General features: G+C 34.0%; 1 protein-coding gene and 5 non-coding genes across 10 annotated transcripts; 2 read left to right on the plus strand and 4 right to left on the minus strand.

Moving 5' to 3' along the window:
• The first annotated feature begins 124 nt into the window (after positions 1 to 124).
• Trnay-gua lies at positions 125 to 228 on the plus strand. Its single transcript has 2 exons — positions 125 to 161; positions 193 to 228. It is a non-coding gene; the product is annotated as a tRNA-Tyr (tRNA).
• A 1,973-nt stretch (positions 229 to 2,201) lies between these two features.
• Positions 2,202 to 19,454, plus strand: LOC117780208 (ATP-binding cassette sub-family A member 3). Of its 5 annotated transcripts, none has more exons than XM_034616648.1 (14): positions 2,202 to 2,293; positions 8,745 to 9,036; positions 11,141 to 11,729; positions 12,256 to 13,680; positions 14,255 to 14,588; positions 14,655 to 15,881; positions 15,951 to 16,101; positions 16,660 to 16,830; positions 16,894 to 17,550; positions 17,754 to 17,879; positions 17,941 to 18,018; positions 18,091 to 18,210; positions 18,273 to 18,467; positions 18,854 to 19,454. In XM_034616648.1, exons 2-14 carry the CDS (start codon positions 8,825 to 8,827, stop codon positions 18,942 to 18,944), a joined length of 5,376 nt encoding a protein of 1,791 aa, XP_034472539.1. In that variant the 5' UTR covers positions 2,202 to 2,293; positions 8,745 to 8,824; the 3' UTR covers positions 18,945 to 19,454. The 5 variants fall into 5 exon arrangements, with proteins under 5 accessions (XP_034472539.1, XP_034472569.1, XP_034472561.1 ...); XM_034616678.1 differs by having other exon boundaries at positions 18,106 to 18,210; XM_034616670.1 differs by having other exon boundaries at positions 17,757 to 17,879.
• Trnay-gua lies at positions 3,855 to 3,944 on the minus strand. The gene is given in 2 exon segments: positions 3,855 to 3,890; positions 3,908 to 3,944. It is a non-coding gene; the product is annotated as a tRNA-Tyr (tRNA).
• Positions 4,151 to 4,240, minus strand: Trnay-gua. Its single transcript is given in 2 exon segments — positions 4,151 to 4,186; positions 4,204 to 4,240. It is a non-coding gene; the product is annotated as a tRNA-Tyr (tRNA).
• On the minus strand, positions 4,320 to 4,409 carry Trnay-gua. The gene is given in 2 exon segments: positions 4,320 to 4,355; positions 4,373 to 4,409. It is a non-coding gene; the product is annotated as a tRNA-Tyr (tRNA).
• Trnac-gca lies at positions 4,488 to 4,577 on the minus strand. Its single transcript is given in 2 exon segments — positions 4,488 to 4,523; positions 4,541 to 4,577. It is a non-coding gene; the product is annotated as a tRNA-Cys (tRNA).
• Positions 19,455 to 19,655: the final 201 nt, after the last annotated feature.

Here is a 19,655-nt window from a genome sequence, read left to right on the forward strand (position 1 = left end):
TTTTAATTTTAAATTGAATAAAGTGCTCACCTTTCACTTTGCGTCTTGGTATTGATAAGATTTTAAATTTGTATGCTTCGCATTTACCGCTTTTGTTGGACTTCCAGTCGCATTATATCATGTGCCTTCGATAGCTCAGTTGGTAGAGCGATGGACTGTAGTTACGGAATTGCATTATGCGATTAAATAGACATCCACAGGTCGCTGGTTCGACTCCGGCTCGAAGGATTTTTTGGTTTTATTTTTTATTTAAAAAAAATTATACTCTACCGATTTAAATATTCCCTATTGCAATTAATAAACAAAATAACATATCGGTAGAGTTTAATTAATATTTCGAGTGTACTATAAAATAATTGTCGGGCTGACATTCACACGATGAATAATTTAAATTCGATGGCGTTGACATCAAGTTTCGTTCTTGATTTTTAACGATTATTTAAAAACGTGCAGACGCATTATTAATGAGACCTCTACACTTTGACCCATTTTAATAAACTATAGAAATTTTCACTGTGAATTTGAAAACTTTAGTCATATGTGCACGCAGCTGGGCGACACATTCATATTAAATATTTACAGGGAACAATGCGCACAAAAGCACAAAAGGAATTTTTAAATAATACAGTTTTCATTATTTGATTCATTGTTCTTGTTACCAATTTCAAACGTTACATTTGAAAATTCAAACTTAGCCAGTGTGGTCACACTGCTCTTAATCTATTTCGATATACGATAGTTGTACTAGACGAATTGTTGACAACCAATAGAATGTTTTGTGTCTCTCGCTCCGTGTCGGCTTCGTTCTCGCTCTCTCGTATTAGCTCTCAGCTGACACATTGAAAATTGATAGAGTCACAATCCAAAGCATAAACCAAAGCGTACATCTGTTTGTTGTTGTTTCGTCTGGCCTCTCGAGTAAAGTTCATAGCGCGCGTGCTTTTCAGGTATTTCTGAGAGCCAGACATTAAATGTATTCTTAGTTGTTGTTCTTTATATTTTTATTTCCCTTATTTTATTTTTTTTAATTTGGTTTCTGTGCAATTGTGTGTGTGTGTGTGTGAATGAACAGCTGTTAAAGAGCTGCAGATGATGACAACAATGAAATATTAGTTTTGTAAATAATTGTTTACATTTGAACATTAAGATTTGTGTGTACTTATGGTCATACAATATAAGAGTGCATACAATGTTAGCAATAACAAAACATTTGATAAAAAACTAAAGACCGCTGTGACACATGCAATAAAAGGCGAATGAGATAAAATGTACAAACTAGAAATATGTACATATCCATATGTACATATGTACAAATGAATGAATAAGAAAATGTGTAATAAAATATTATTTAGAAACCGATGACGGTATAAAAACATGCAGACGTATTGAAATGTGAAATATCAACAAGTTTTTTGTGAACTTGGATATTTATTCGCAAATATATATGTATTTATATTATTTTTTTTGGCAAACTCTGTATGCAGTTGTACCTAACGGTGCATACACAAGATTTACCGCTGCGCGCGTTTGTGTTGACGTTGCATTTAAAACAGGGTGTTCCATTTAACTGCAAGGATATGAACGCAGTAAATGCAGCTGTTACATTTTGCAACGAACACGCTGTGCTCAAATATTAAATGTCAACGGTTAACATTGAGTACATACAGTTAGTCGAGTAATTGCTTTGACAACATAAACATGGTTTAAAGTAGTAAAGTCAAATGCATATTATTAGTAACTAAAAGCAACTAAATTTTAATAGGAAGAAAGTAAAGAAAAGTTAAGTTTTTGGTCAATTTTTATTTTGTCAAAACAATGACATGACATACTGTTAATACAGTGTGTGTGTGTATGTGTTTGCAATTAAACTATAATACTAAGGGCAATCGCACCTAATGTGTTTGTGTGGACCCAAATGATTAGCCAATATTCATCATGACATTGCAATAATATAATGTATTAGTATATATTAAGTGAATTACTAACAAATTGGTTTTTATTCTTTCGTTAATTATTAAGTTAGAAAGCAATGCCAAAGTAAAACAATTTTAATTAGTCATTAATATAAGTGAAATACATATGTATGTACATGCTACATTTACGAACAACACATTGATTTGAGACTTGTGATTATTTTAATAATTATATTGCCGCTACAGTGACCGCTCCTTTCCTCTCCCTCGCCCGTTTACACCACACACGCGCTCTTTAGTTTTGTGACGTCACTTGGGTCTCTACTTTTGAAATGGCAACAAAACGAACTGAGAATTGCAATTAAGAGCCCTACTTTTTGGTGAGTACTAAATTCTATTTTAGTGGTTGCTTTTTGCACTCTGTCTTCTAATTCTCCAACATACATATGTACATATGTAGATATTGATATACTGTTGCATTTAATTAAGTCGTAAAGAGCGCAAATTTATACTAAAAACAAGTGGGAAAGGCTATAGTCGAGATTCCGACCATAGGATACTCGTTACTTATTTCTATATATGTATATTAAAGTACTTTAATGAAATTACTTGTATTACTTTGAAAACATTAAATCGCCAATACTACCGTTCTACTTGTCCGATCTTGATGCGATTCAGTGGGACAATAGATAATACTATTATACAATCTCAAAAACTGTGGGTGTGGTGGTTTTTCGCTATTTGCGGGGGCGGAGGAGGGTGTGGCTTAAATTTGAAACAAACTTGATCTGCGTGGGGTATATAGTAATCTGGGAGCCAAATTTGGTTACTCTAACTCTTATAGACTCTGAGATCCTTTTTTTCATACAGACAGACAGACACAGATGGCTATATTGACTCGGCTGTTGATGCTGACCGAGAATATATATACTTTAAGGGGTCGGAGATGCCTCCTTCTTCCTGTTACATGCATTCCAACGAACACAATATACCCTTTTACCTATTTTTTAGGTAACGCGTATAACAAGGAAGCAAGAAATAAAAGTACTAAGACTAATCTGATCAACATTTTTGAAACTGAAAATAGATACTTTTTATTGGCAATAAGATCGTTTGTCATAGCTGGGGTTTACACGATGAAGCTCTTGAAGATAATACCAATATAATTATAATACTTATATGTAACATTTTTTTTTTTATAAGTATGTTTCACATGTATGTATAAGACTCATAAACTTGGCATGTTTTAAATACATAAATGAATATAGGGCAGTTTTAATATATCGTCTAGGTGCTTAGAATTTTTAGAATTGCAAATATTCTAGTTGTTATCACTTATGTGTATCACGTGTCAGTTATAAATTAATTGCTTATCATTACCATTAAACGTAGTTTAATTAATGTGTATATACATTTTATGAGTCATTTAGATAATCAATTCGAGTACCTAAAAGATCACGAGTAGTGAGTCATGTGTCTAAGCGTTATCATTGGTTTTAACTATAGTTCTCTGAAATGCCAACGAACTGCCATTTTATTTTTATAGATGTGCCCGTTTGATTCTTGGCTTATCGATATGGGAATACAATAAAAATTCACGAGTTTCATAGCGTTTGTACTCATTTTGCGAGATAATCCGATTTACATTTTAAGCTTAGATGAAACTTGAATGTGGAATATTGGCGAAAGATAATGTTTCTATTGGCAAGAATTTGGGAAAAGCTCTTTCTAGTTTTTATAGGGTAAGCATGTTCGATATAAGATATATCGGATCCTTCGAGCCGGAGTCGAACCAGCGACCTGTGGATTTCTGGTATATTCACAACTAGAGTCCATCGCTCTACCAACTGAGCTATCGAAGAAACTTGAATATTGCATGCAAAAGCTGTGCCTTCAAGTTGTAAAAATCGAAGAAATATCGGTAAAAAAAAAATAGTGGGATGCTTCGAGCCGGAGTCGAACCAGCGACCGGTGGATTTCTGTTATAATCACAACTACAGTCCATCGCTCTACCAACTGAGCTATCGAAGGAACTTGAATATCGCATGCAAAAGCTGTGCCTTCAAGTTGTAAAAATCGATGCATTATCGGTAAAAAAAAATAGTGGGATCCTTCGAGCCGGAGTCGAACCAGCGACCTGTGGATTTCTGTTATAATCACAACTACAGTCCATCGCACTCGAATTTCGAATGCATAAGCTACGATTTCAAGTTGTAAAAATCGAAGAATTAGTGGGATCCTTCGAGCCGGAGTCGAACCAGCGACCTGTGGATTTCTGTTATAATCACAACTACAGTCCATCGCTCTACCAACTGAGCTATCGAAGGAGCTTGAATATCGTATGCAAAAGCTGTGCCTTCAAGTTGTAATAATCGATGCATTATCGGTAAAAAAAAAATAGTGGGATCCTTCGAGCCGGAGTCGAACCAGCGACCTGTGGATTTCTGTTATAATCACAACTACAGTCCATCGCTCTACCAACTGAGCTATCGAAGGCACTTGAATATCGTATGCAAAATCTGTGCCTTCAAGTTGTTAAAATCGATGCATTATCGGTAAAAAAAAATATTGGGATCCTTCGAGCCGGAGTCGAACCAGCGACCTGTGGATTTCTGTTATAATCACAACTGCAGTCCATCGCTCTACCAACTGAGCTATCGAAGGCACTTGAAATTCGAATGCATAAGCTGCGCTTTCAAAGTTCTGTTTAGTCTTGTGACAGAAGTAATGACGAAAAGTGTATTCGTCTATCAGCTTAGCTAAGCTAAATTTAACATTCTTTATTAATTTATGAATGCTGTTGGTTAGCAATTGTAGAGCCACCGAAAATAATTGATAAGACGGAATCTTTTCCGAATGTTTTTCTTTCTTTTTGCATGTCTAGCATGACTTCTGAATTTTTAACAAAAAGTATTTTAACCTGTACATATTTTTTCTTAGTAGGGTTATATGCCATATTGTGGACTTATATATATAAAAGAATTTTTGAACTTGTGAATCTTGCCTGTACTCCTTCTCAAAGAAGGTAGTAAGGAGGTAGACAAGTTTCTCCTCAATTTCCTGAAATTCCTGAAACTCCTGAAACTCAATAGGCCGATTTCGTCAATACTTTTTTAAACTACAATTATGCTAATATAAACTTAATGTATTGTAAAAATGTTAATGTTAATGCAATCTTATAATAAAAATTAAGGCTTTTGTACAGGAAAAGGAAGGATAGGGTATTCTTTTAATTGAGCACAATCTACATAAATTGTTTTTTGGATAATTTTTATTGTGATTCTATTAAGTCTTTCTGTGAATTTAATTGTAATTGCATAGTTCACTGATACTTAGATAAGACAAGTCTTAGGCAAATTCGAGGAAAAAACCTTGAAATGCCGGAGCTTTGGCATAGTCTCTACGCTCATATATAATCCTCTCGAGACTTAACTGTTCTTAACAAGTGTTTAACTTTCAACTTTTTGAAACAAAAGGTAAATAGACTTGTCTAATTTCCGTTAAATGATAATTCTCGTAATACGCGTAATGTGAATGTCTGAATGGGCACTTGAAGTATTTGTTAAACATATATAAAGATAACTAACTATTTATATAACTTTTGTCAATTGTTAGTTATATTACTCACGATTCGGTGTGTTTGTACTTCGAATATTTTATCGATACTTCTTTCCCATATATTGAATCAATAAAACTCGCTAGATAAGAGATAGGAGTACCCATTGAAATAATATACCGATCAGTTGACAGTTAAATTGTACTTGAATATATAGTTGTGTTTTATTTTGATTATGTGTACTACGAACCTTTTTTCGTACCCAAAAAATGAGAAGTGAAAGGTTATTGTATGTGGATGTAGTCGGCTGGAGCTATACACGATATATGTTTATATAGGCAAATACTACTACTAATTTTATATCGCAGTTGCTATCGAAAACGATAAATGTCTATTTCTTTCGTTATTTTTTAAGCTCAAAATATAATTGAAAAGGCTTTTTATTCTAAAGCCATAAACCAAATAAGCCAATTCCCTAAAGGGTATCACATCCCGATTGATTGTTGCTGTAACATAACTAACATGACTAATATATTGCAAACACTATTATTGCACTTCAGGCGTCTTCTTTTATCGATTATCAATGTCGACCGAACAATCTGATTAAAAAGACCAATCGTATAACCGAGCGTGCCGAACAGTAGTAATAAATATCACATACAAAACTTATTCGTATTATTCTATTGTATAGATTGTATATTTATTACGGAAACATTGATAAAAAAAAATGTGGAGAATACGAAGCACCTCGGCTCGACAAATGTGTTAGCTTAACTCAGTTTGAAATTGTCGCCACAGTCGAACGGTTGGTCGCCTCCTGTTTGTCCGTTAGTATTATTATTTTTGAAAAATTTGTTTGATTTTTGTATTTTTCTAGTTTCTTGACTCATTAATAATTTAGTTTATGTTCACTAGTTTTTTTTTTGCTTTTTTTTTTAATTTTTGTTATCGTTTTTAATTTGTGCTTTCGAGGGGTTTTTACGAAGTGAGGAAAGTCTGTAAAAGCTGTGAGTTCTCACACCCTGCTCACCCACTTCTACATTGCTTAGGCAATGTTACCACAAAAAATGAGGCGGCATACATAAATATTTTCATCAGAGTTATCAGCGCTAAAAATTTGTTGACAGCACCCTTCAAGTTTTTGGATTTATGCCTAGGCGAAAGCTTATCTGTAATACGACAAATTTGCACTACAGCAAGCTCTTTATTACGAGTATACAGATCTTGACTCATGACCAGTATTACTGCTCGAAATAAACTGAAACACATATCTTTTATAATATTTACATTCATAATTGCTCTCCAAATGCGACTTCTTATTCATCGTATAATGACATATGTATATACTTTCGAAATATTAGGGGTGCCACAGAAAAAGAAACCAACCGAAAATCTCCCAAATCTCTATACATTTTTGGGAGATTTTCGGTTGGTTTCGTTTTCAGCCCTGAATATGGTTATTTCGATCCACTTTCTTTTCTTATTTCTCTCAGTTTATCTGTAATATGACAGATTCCTACAATAGCAATATATTTAAAACTACTGCTCTACTTTTCAAAAAACATAGTAAGATGACAGTTTCATCATCGCTAATTTATATTTCCTTAATTTCTTTCCTCCATTTGAGTATTTGCCTTTTCGTTCTGTTTATAAACAAGTTTGTTGTTTCGACCAAAATACTTGATTATAATCTTGTACTTGTAACGTACTTATCTTCTTTAAATTAGAAGGCATCAAGATAATCATATCAGCCAGTCTCGGCTACCGTGCAAATTTAGCTTTAAATTATTTAATCGGTGCTACCATTAAATTGCACTTTTTTGCGATTCAAATCTTGAAGGTCCCATTACGTAGAACGATGAAGTTTAATATTTTCAACCTGACAACATGATAAATAGATTAATTTTACAGTTCCCCTAGTTATTTCATAATAGAAGAGTTTTATAATCTGTATTCACAAGTGGTGGGAAAAATTGAAATTCACACTAAATTTAGATTTTAAATAAAATCGAATTAATTCTTGACAAATGTGCAATTAATTGTACATAATATTTGTTATATGCTTGTAAATGTTTTTATCGGACTTGTCGCTAAAAACAGGTCATGCTTTTTTCACTTGATATATCTCTGCACTCATAAAGCTATTTCTTGGCTATTTTTGGTAAGAGGTTTTCTCTATTACCAACTGACCAGAATACTGATAAATTATGTCATAAAAATGCTTTTACTTATAAACTCGATTTTTATATGACATAGTAAAATCTAGAAAGATCGGTTATCAATTATGGCATACTTTGTTTTTGGTAAGGATATCCTTGTTCGATAAGTTTTTGCACTATTGATATAATTATTAAATGTTGCTTTATAATTTACTCTCGAGGTAGTATTTAAAAGTAGCTTATGTGAAGATGTAATGATGCTATATTATAAAATCAGAAGTATGATTTTCCACTATTTCTGTCAACATTGTCATTTGTTTACATATGTTTCTATTTATAAATAACATTTCTGCATTAATCTTATCGATGTCTACACTTTCGTAATGCTGATAACAAATGATCAAGTTCCAGCAACCTTACACCTGGGTGCTCGTGTCGTGTATACATTTGACTTGCTAATAACTGATTAGATACTAATCTGATACGATATTTGAGTACATACGATTGTCCCTATTTAGCACTTATCAGGATTATTTGACACAAAGAAAGATTGCCAAAATGTACTTTATCTTGTTAGTAGACCCTTGTTAGTTTCATTAACAGTTGATTAAAAATGATAATTATATATAGAGATTTTGAATATTTTATTTTATGCTCGGATTTTTGAAGAAATTTGGGCTGAAAGAATTAATTAAAGCGCAGTATAATTTACTCGACACTCATATTACATTTAAAGTAAATATTAATAACACTTGACTTATTGCATACACAAAAATTGTTCAATATAATATTACTAAGTGTTTTTGGGCCTTGTATTTAAAGTGGAAGCATGCACTTTTGTTAATATAAACAAAAATATTAAACTCTAAAAGACAGGCAGCTAAATTATTTATTAGAGTATATACTTTGCTTCAATAAAAACAATTACAAGTTGTAGATCTATATCTGACATATATCTGACAAGGCAGATCAACCTTAAAATTAAACCAATTGTGGAGAATGTTGTTCAAATTAGAGATTTAAGCTCATCACTAGCGGTTATACCCCATGTGTTTATTTATTATAATCAAAATTAATTAATGAATTAATCAATAAATCTTATCGATTTCTTTACAGTTGTATGTGGTCCAAACGATTGAAGACGAATTGAATTGTAAGGATATCACGTTGGATATGACAGACTAAAACACAATAAAATGGCAAAGATATCAAACTGGGATAAATTTGTCCTTTTGCTATGGAAAAATTGGATCCTACAATGGAGTCACAAATGGCAATTGGTTATCGAACTTTTATTGCCAGCAATTTTTTCATTGCTGATGGTCCTGGTTCGTACACTCGTTGATATTGAGCACATGCCTGTGGTGAATTATCGACCACTTGCTTTAGATAATTTGGATCTGTTTAAGTAAGTCAATCTTTTGATCCACAATATAATTTTAGGTTTCGATTTATCGAATCTGATTCAATTACGAGAGTCTTTTGAGTTGTTCTCATTGATTGAGTTTTGAGTTTTAGTGCGCGTTTCAATTTTAATTTCAATATTATTTTCAGTTTCAGTTTCCGTTTACGATTTCCTTAAAGAGCACAGCTGCTTAAGAACTAAGCAATACTTTTTTTTATTTTCTATTCGATCTTTAACTTTTTCATATTTGTATGTATGTATGCATATGTACATGTATGTGTCCAATTGCATACAGTGGTTTCAACTAGTATTTTGATTTCAATTCAATATTATATTTTGTGACTTTTTTCATCGAGCACAGCTGCTTAAGAACTTAATAATATTTGTGTTCGACTCTATCTTTAAATATTACATATGGATATGTATGCATATGTACATGTATGAATCCAACTACGTACAGTGAGTTTAGTTAGTATATGCACCATTTTACCATAGACCACCGATTGATCGGAACTCTATTCAACTGCAAAAAATTAAGTTTATCTATTAATTGTTTGCTGTGCATTTAATATAGATTAAAAACACTATACAGAAGTTCTATAACTTAAAAAACTTTTATATCTTTAGTTGTTTTCTCTCTTGAATTGAATTGAATTGTTCTTCTCCTGACTCGAGGCTGGGAATTTAAAAAACTATGTATATATTGGTTCAGTTTGTGGCCTTATAAACTACTCACTGTATGCCGTAAGATTACAGTTTTGTGTATTATTCATATATAAATATGTATGCATATTTATGTGTATAATATATTATACTTGCTGTATTTTAGTTAATTTCCATGTAAATGTCTTATATCGTATATAAAACAACTTTCAGATATTGTATCCATAATTCGCGTCGCATGCACGCGCTCATTTCCCTGCTAGTATCAAAGTCAAAGAGGTAAAGATCAAAACTAAATCAAAAATAATCGATTAACAACAATAATAATATTTAAAATGGATTCTTTATTTCGGCTCACCGAATGTTTTATACTCTTGCAGAATGAGCATGCATTCAATTACAATCGTAAAATCAACATTTGCACACTTAAATATTGTATCGATTATTATTCTCTCATTTATTTTGCATTTGTTGTTGGTCATTTTATATAAAATATCAACTTTAACATTATTTTTATGGATATAACAAATTGAAAGCTGTTTTGAAATTAAACACTCATTATGGTCCGCTGTATCGCTAACTTTTTTAATGATAACAATTCTAATTTTAAGAATTAATATATATATATGTTTTTTATAGATTAAAACAAATATTTTACGCTTGTCCGATATGTCGAAATATAATATCGATTCATATTGTAAAACTTTTTCACTTTTCTAGAGCTTCTCTTTCTTAACTCTTTAAGAAATGCTTTGTAAACTCTGCAAATTTATATTAAAACAACGTTTTATCGCTTTCTATCGCCTATGTAAAAAACACTATGTCACGCCAAAGAACGATGTAAATTTCTTAAAGCTCGTTGAATTGCCAGTTATTCGAGATGCATTTGTTTTATATCTTTTAACTTATCAATACGATAATTCAAAAAAAGTAATTCCATTATTTTAACTTGGGTTATTTTTCTAAATTCCTATCCTATTCCATTTATATTTCTATTTTTTTCGCATTCAAATATCAAAATAGATTTATTTTTTTTTCTTTCTTTACACAATTTCAATTCCTATTTAAAATCCAATTTATTTTTCATATTTGTTTTCCTGTTCGAATTCCATTAAAGATTTCTATCCCTTTTCAATTTTTTATGTTCCAATTTCTCTTCCTTATTTTTCAACATTACTGCGTCTATTTTATGATAAAAGATTGCGCGAGTTCAAAGATTGTTGTGACATAGTGCTGTTAACAGCACTGCAATGATTAATGCTAGAAATAATATTAGTGTTGTTACCAACATTTTGAAAAGTGTTAAGAACCACTGTTAAAACAGCCTGCACTCAGCACTCAAATAAACACTCAAAATTCGATTAAAAACCAACTCTAAATGTAAATTAGTTGAGTTATATTAATTATAATGAAAAGCTAATACATTTTCTTCACTTGTATACAGTGAGACGATGAGTAGACAGAATGGTATGGGAATGCCAGCATATTCTCTGTATTATTCCCCGCAAAATGTTCATCTGGATAGTGTGGTCGGTGCGGCGGCAAGAAGTTTGGGCCTAAACCATACGGGATTCGAGGATGCGAAAACTCTACAAACTAGTGTGACATCAAGCAATGCCTTTGCTGGCATTGAATTTGATCAATCCTGGTCGGATTTGGTAGAATTGCCGGAAAAATTCAAATACACATTGCGTTTCCCATCGGAACTGCGTACGACAACCTATAAGTTTGGTCTAACATGGCTAACGATGAGGCTATTTCCGGTTATCGATACAACCGGACCACGTAATCTCCGGGATAATGATGGTGGAATACCTGTCGGTTATCTACGTGAAGGTTTCCTACCCATTCAGCATGCTCTGAGCATGTCCTTTATAAGACAAAAGTCGGGACAAGATGAATTGCCCGAGGTTGTGATGCAACGTTATCCATATCCCTCCTATATATATGATCCATTGCTTGAGGGTCTAGCCGCAGTAGTGTCATTCATTCTGGTGCTCAGTTTTATCTATCCTGCCACAACTATTACTAGGGTAAGTAATGTTTATTTAATCAACGCTGAATAATAAAAGAAAAAATGATAAAAATAATGTACACAGAAAAGTTTTTTTTGTTTAATATTTTGATATTTCTTTGTAATCTTATATATTTTTGAAATTTCTAGTATATCAAAATGTACAGTTGCGTGGAAACAAAATTTTCGCAAAAAATTATAAAGTTAACCGAATATATACACGAGACATAAATATATTAAAATTTATAGCTGGATAATAAATTTTGAGTATTTTTGCTACATTCAGGGAACCGGAACCATTAACTGAAACTTCCCTTTTAATTTAAATAAAATAAATAAATAATTTTTTTTCTAAGAACCGAAACCCGAAACGCTTGTTTTGGTACATTATTCCATTTAGTATAAAGATATATATATTTTTTTTTTATATGCTTATAATATTGCCTTCAAAACTTTGCCTAAACTGGATATTATAATTTCATCAAGCATAGTTATTCGGAATAACCTTAACGAGATTTTTCACCGTTTGGATTTTTTTTTTGCAGTACATAACGACGGAGAAGGAGAAACAGCTTAAGGAGGTGATGAAAATAATGGGATTGAGCAATTGGTTACATTGGAGTGCCTGGTTCCTCAAATCGTTTTTAATGCTATTCATATCTGCCATACTAATAGCCGTATTGATGAAGATACCTTGGCAGAACGGTGTCTCCATCTTGACCAATGGCAGCTTTACAGCCCTGGTATTTTTTCTAATGATCTATATTATCTCTGCAATATGTTTCTGCTTTATGATCGCACCGATCTTTTCAAAAGCAAGCACGGCGGCAGCTGTCACAGGATTACTTTGGTTCATTGCCTATATGCCATTCACATTGATACAACAGAATTATGAAACAATGACACTGGGATCGAAACTCGGCTGGAGTTTAATATCAAACACGGCGTTGGGATTTGGCATGAAGTTGATACTCCAATTTGAGGGTACGGGCGAAGGTTTTCAATGGAATAATATGTTTACGCCTGTCACAATCGATGATAATCTAAGTGTTGGCGCCGTTATGATCATGATGCTCATCTCCAGTGCCTTGTACATGTGCATCTGTCTCTATGTCGAACAGGTGTTCCCGGGTGACTTTGGTGTGGCACGCAAATGGTATTTCCCATTTACCCGGACCTTCTGGTGCGGTGATCGTTGCAATTTTACGGGTGTTGAGGATGTGCCCAATGAAAATGGTCAAGCCAATAAAGGAACATTCGAGGCTGAACCGGAAAATAAACCAATTGGATTACAGATGAGAAACATCAAGAAGAAGTTTGGCAAAAAAATGGTTGTCAAAGGTTTGTCCATAAATATGTTTGAGGACGAAATAACAGTACTTCTTGGTCATAATGGAGCCGGAAAGACGACAACAATTTCAATGTTAACGGGCATGTTTCCTCCCACATCCGGTACGGCGATCATCAATGGCAGCGATATTCGAACCAATATTCAGGGTGCTCGGATGTCGCTCGGAATTTGTCCGCAGCATAATGTTCTCTTTGATGACATGAGCGTGGGGAATCACATACGTTTCTTTAGCCGCATGAAGGGACTCAAGGGTGCCGCTGTGGAAAAGGAAGTCCAGAAATATCTGGAGTTAATTCAACTTGAAAATAAAGCCAATTCGAAATCATCCAAATTATCGGGTGGCATGAAGCGTAAACTGTCCGTTTGTTGTGCCCTTTGTGGCGACACCAAGGTTGTCCTGTGCGATGAGCCCAGCTCTGGTATGGATCCTGCAGCGCGACGACAATTATGGGATCTGCTGCAGAAGGAAAAGATGGGACGAACCCTTCTCCTAACCACTCATTTCATGGATGAGGCCGATATCCTGGGCGATCGCATTGCCATCATGTGCGACGGTGAGCTCAAGTGTTACGGCACCTCTTTCTTCCTTAAGAAACACTACGGTTCCGGCTATAGTTTGGTAAGTGAAAAGAGACGGAAAACAATTAATTAGAGAAATCATCTAAATAAAAGAAAATATAAATGGAATGGAAGTAGAAACAGAAGAAAGGATCAAATAGATATTGAAAAAAAGATCATCTTAGAGTAATAATACGGGAAAACAAATTTTTAAGTAAAGAAAGGAAGAAAAGAAAAAGTTTAAGACGTAAAAGTTAAAATATCTAGAAATAATATAGGATAAGAAAGAAGGTGAGAAAATAAAATGGGAATAAGAGCATTAAAATGTACAGGAATAATAATAAATTAAAGAAAAATAGAATATTAGGATAGTGAAATTAAAAGGTATAGAAATATTTGTGAAAGTAAGAAGTTTTGAAAACAATAATGGAATAAAACAAAAGAAAATTATTAAGAACATTTAAATTTACGGAAATAATACTGAAGGGGAGAAGAACCCATACAGGAAGTTAAGATAATTAAAGAAAAATTAATTAATTAATCAGTAGAACATACTACAGAATGAAACAAGACTAAGAAAGAAAAAACTTTAAAGTCGATTGCATATTAATTTAAGGTTGGTTTATCATCTGCAGATCTGTGTAAAGGAAGACAACTGTGATCCCGCAGAGGTGACGGCCTTACTCTCCCTCTATATACCCGGCATACAGCCAAAGAGCGATATTGGTGCTGAATTATCATACGCATTGCCGGATCGATACTCGGATAAATTTGAGAAGATGTTTGGAGCCCTAGAAGAACGATCTGCGGATTTGCATTTGAGTGGATATGGCGTTGGCATCACCTCAATGGAGGAGGTCTTCATGAAGGTGGGCGCTGAAACCGATGCCGAGGGCAAGCGCAAGGAGGCTGAAGCAATTATGAAAGGTGCCTCTGGCTATGCGGAGGATGACAATGAATCGATGCGATGTAAGCAGTGTTTGAACTTCATCTAATATCATTCAATTACTGATAAGCTCAATTAACTGTTTGCAGCGGATCGGGCATTCTCGGATCAGCGTCATTCGTTACGTGGAATGCAATTGACGTTGAATCAATGGCATGCAATGATGCTGAAAAAGATACTTTACACATGGCGTAACAAATTATTGCTCTGTATACAGAATTTAATGCCCGTATTCTTTGTTGTCATCACCATATTGATAGCGCACACACAAAGCACATTCCGTCAACTGCCGCCAATCGAGATAAGCCGTGAACAATATCCGCAAACGGTAACGGTTATGGAAAGATTCGCAAATTTAACACCGAATTCCATTGGAGCCAAAGTGGCTGATCAATATGAGGAAATGGCCAAATCAATTGGTAGTTCGCATCGTTATGAGTCTACGGACAAAAAGAACTTTAGCGATTATATACTCACTCTCGGCAAATCAATACAGTCGCGTATTAATACACGTTACTTGGTTGCGGCAAGTGTGGGAGATGACAAAATCGTAGCATGGCTTAACAATAAACCATTGCATACGGCCCCGTTAACGGTGAATATGGTGCATAATGCAATTGCCCGCAGATATGTTGGCGATGATGCGGCAATTGTTGTTACCAACTATCCATATCCATATACGACACAAACGCTATTATCCCAACTGAATATTGGCAACAATATTGGCACACAGATGGCAAGTAATTTATGCTTCTGCATGTGCTTTGTGAGTGCCATGTATATATTGTTTTTGATCAAGGAACGTCAATCGCGTGCCAAGTTATTGCAATTTGTGAGTGGTGTAAGAGTTTGGACATTTTGGTTAACCCAATACATTTGGGACTTTCTCACAATTACGATTACGTCGGTCATTATTATAATAACAATATTTTGCTTCCAAGAGGATGGCTTCATTACAGCCGATGAACTGGCACGATATTTTCTATTGCTCGTTGTCTTTGGCTTTGCCGTATTGCCATTCACGTATCTTTTATCATTGAAATTTGATGATCCGGCAACGGGTTTTGCACGCAATTCAATTATCAATATATTTGCCGGCATGGCCTTGTTCATTGTGGTTATGGTCATGTCATTTGAAGTATTCGAAACGGAAGAAACGGCCAAAACTCTCAGCAACATATTCCGCATCTTTCCCCACTTTTCATTGGCAATGGGGCTGAATAAGGCATACACCTTTGTGGCCACACAGCATGCCTGCGATAAGGTCGGTGCTCTTCCACCTATACTTCTCTGCGAGCTGGTTCCCAAGTGCTGCGGTAAGTATAACATTTTCCTCTATCCCTCCCCCTCTCTCTCTCTAGAAATATCATTTCTTTCTACTGTAGACTTAAAACCCTTCTTTGGCTGGACAAATCCGGGTGTCATGCTAGAAATTGTCTATATGTTGTGCACAGGAGTCATTTGTTTCCTTGTGCTCATCATAGGCGAATTTGGCTTAATTAATGAGCTTATCTACAAGGTTCGCAAGATGAAAATGTAAGTTAACCCCAGATCATTTTTTCTATTTTAAATCTAAAAGTTCATTTAAGTTTACTTGTTATTAATTTTTTAAGTCACTTTTGCAATAGTATAACCAAGATATCCAACGAAATTAAAAAGAAAAATCTTCCATATTCCACAATTCTTTACCTGTGAACATAGTCTTTAAATTTTGAAAAAGCGTCAACTTGTGAAAAATGTTATGCGAATAGACAGTTTTTTTGAGAAATTGAATTTTTCAAAACTTTCCGATGATTTTCATTGAAAAGTATTTCGATAATTTTTAACTCTCGTAATTTTATCAAAAATTGTTGCGAAATTTAAAATTAATTTTGTAAACTAGGAAAATTTAAATATTTTCAAAAGTATTAATTAAGTAAATTTAAATTCATTGTTTGATTTTCAAATTATATTGCCTTCATATTTAGCTTATTTAAGAACTCAAATAATTTTAGAAATTTTTACTAAACTTATTTTAAGTTTCAATGTCAATCAATAATGTCTTTAACTATAAACCTGAAGCTTGCAATAATTGAATGTGTTTCCACATTGCAGAAAAACACCGCCAGCCCCACAGGATGTCGATGACGATGTGGAGAGGGAACGTCAACGCATCCTTAATATGACGCCGCATGAAGTGTCCGCCAAGAATCTTGTATTGGATCGTGTGAGCAAGTATTATAAATCCTACTTGGCCGTCAATCAGGTGTCGCTATGCGTTGGAGAGTGAGTGAAATTTATAAAACTTTTCGCTAATTCCTAACTCATATTTATTAAAATTTTTTACAGGGTCGAGTGCTTTGGTTTATTGGGTGTCAATGGTGCCGGAAAGACGACAACGTTTAAGATGTTGACAGGCGATGAGAAAATCAGTTCGGGCTCGGCGTATGTTCAGGGTCTCAATTTGGAGACGGATATGGGTCACATCTATAAGAGGATTGGCTATTGTCCACAATTCGATGCACTGCTAGATGATTTATCTGGACGTGAAATGTTAAGAATATTCTGTTTACTACGTGGCGTCCAAAAAGAAGCTATCAAACCGGTGTCCGAAGAATTGGCCAAATCATTTGGCTTCATGAAGCATATCGATAAAAAGACGCGCACCTACAGTGGCGGCAATAAGCGTAAACTGAGTGCAGCGATTGCCATGATTGGTGCACCATCGGTTATATATCTAGATGAGCCCACCACAGGCATGGATCCAGCTGCCCGACGTCAGCTCTGGAATATGGTCTGTCGCATTCGTGACACGGGCAAATCAATTGTCCTCACATCCCACAGCATGGAGGAATGCGAGGCACTTTGCACACGTCTCGCAATTATGGTTAATGGTGAATTCAAGTGCATTGGATCTACACAGCATTTAAAGAACAAATTCTCCAAGGGTCTTGTGCTCAAGATTAAAGTGCGACGCAATAAAGATGGTCTTAGAGTCTCACAGGTGTAAGTCTTAAATAACGATTAATTTTTACTTTTTTTAAATTTATTTTTACCTTTCGATATAACTTTATTTTAATCAATTATGTTCACATAATTTTAAATAGTTTCATTTATATAGAAGAATTTTAGAATCGATTTATTTATAAAGCTTTTTTTTATGACCCATAAATAATTTTTCCCCACTCTATTCTTCTCTTTTAAATTAGAAGCAGCGGCAGCAGATATCGGACACAAAATTCCGAAGAATCAGTACCATCCACACCGTTGCCATATCAAACTACCAGCAATGTGTCACTACGTCGCAGTCTGGAGAGCATTAAAATGCCACACAGGTGAGTAAAATTCGACACGATAGATAAACTATCAATGTATTTATCTTTGATTTACTTGTAGCAATGGCATTTCCGAAGATCAAATGGTTACACCAGTGGCCGATCGCGACAGCATCGATGAAACAGCAGGTCGACGCAGGTAATGCCCAAAAAATTCACTGCATCAATTTAATAGAAAAAAGATTGAAATTTGTAAATTTATTTATTGTAGCACCGTAAACTTTAGGCGAAGTTCGGATGAGATTCCAGGGTCCAGTGGCCAGAAAACCGATGATAATATTGAAACTGTAAAGAAGTTTGTGCAACAGAAATTTCCACAAGCCATTTTACAGTAAGTTTCTTTACTAATCTACAATATACATTCAATATTAAATTTGCAATTGAAATTTTTAGGGAGGAATATCAGGGCATGTTGACCTTTTACATTCCATTGAATGGCATCAAATGGTCGAAGATCTTTGGACTTATGGAGCAAAGTCGCTACGAACTAAATGTGGAGGATTATTCGATTAGCCAGACGACATTGGAGGAGATATTCTTGGACTTTGCCAAGCATCAGCGTGAGGATCCACGCACCTCACACATGAAGTGAGCCCGTCTCAGATAATTGTTAACATAATTTAACATCGCACTCAGACACAAACACAAGCAAACACACACAAATGGACATCATCACATACTACGCTCATTAGGCACAACTTTAGCTGCATCTAACGTTTTTTTTTTTTTTTCGTATTTAACTTTATGTTTTAGCTAATTGATTATTTTTATTATATTGTAGTAGTTGCTTAAGCTTTTATATTTATAATGCCAAATCTGACACGTGCTAACAGCATAAGTATCATCATTTTAATATTTATCGTTAAGTTCGTTTAATTTCGAGCTGGTGTGTAGATGCTTAAAATAGTAACAAATTTAACTATTGATACACAAGTCTAATTTAACCATAATATACTATACATATTTAATCATAGAAAATTGAAAAAACAAAGCGAAAGGAGAAAACGAAAGGAAACGAAAATACTAAAGGAAATGAATGAACAGAATCAGCAGGAGCCGCAATGATAATATTATAAAAGCAGAAAGATTTTATTTTCACTATATCTACCTGAGACCTACCTAATAATGACCACCATGAAAACTGGTTATCATCTATATATCTATATATAGGAGCTATATTTTTTACCTACAGAATGCACAGTAAACAACAACAACATCAGCAACATCGTTGAGTGGAACATGAATACAAATAAACAATATAGTTTATAAGAATGTTATATTGTAAACTTTTAGTGAAATTTATAGTTACATTCATGTATTATCTATTGTTTGGCATCGAAAACATTGTTCTATATAAATCTGTTTGATACGCTCAATTTTTAATTGTAAAGTATTTTGTATGTTTATTGAAAGAAAATTAAAATTTGGCACCGATCTAGTTGTAAATTGTACGATATTATATTTAATACATATTCTTATATTGTATTTTATGATGCTGGAGCTGGGGCTGATCTATTGTATACAACTCTTTAAAGAATTTACAATATGGAAAATAAAACATTAGGCAATGAAAAACCACCGTGAAGATGCATTTTTTCTTTTGAATTAAAATTTTAAAAACTAGTATATATCAATCAGCTTTTAGTCACTGTGCTGAGCAACGACAACACTAAAGTTATCGATATGCAAGTGCCAAAGCTATTAATCTTTGACATTGACATTTAGCTGCAATGTTATAGCACTAATAATTTTAACAGCGCTGTTCAAGTTAACAGT

This window comes from Drosophila innubila, chromosome X, assembly GCF_004354385.1.
Source record: "Drosophila innubila isolate TH190305 chromosome X, UK_Dinn_1.0, whole genome shotgun sequence".
NCBI lineage: Eukaryota > Metazoa > Arthropoda > Insecta > Diptera > Drosophilidae > Drosophila > Drosophila innubila.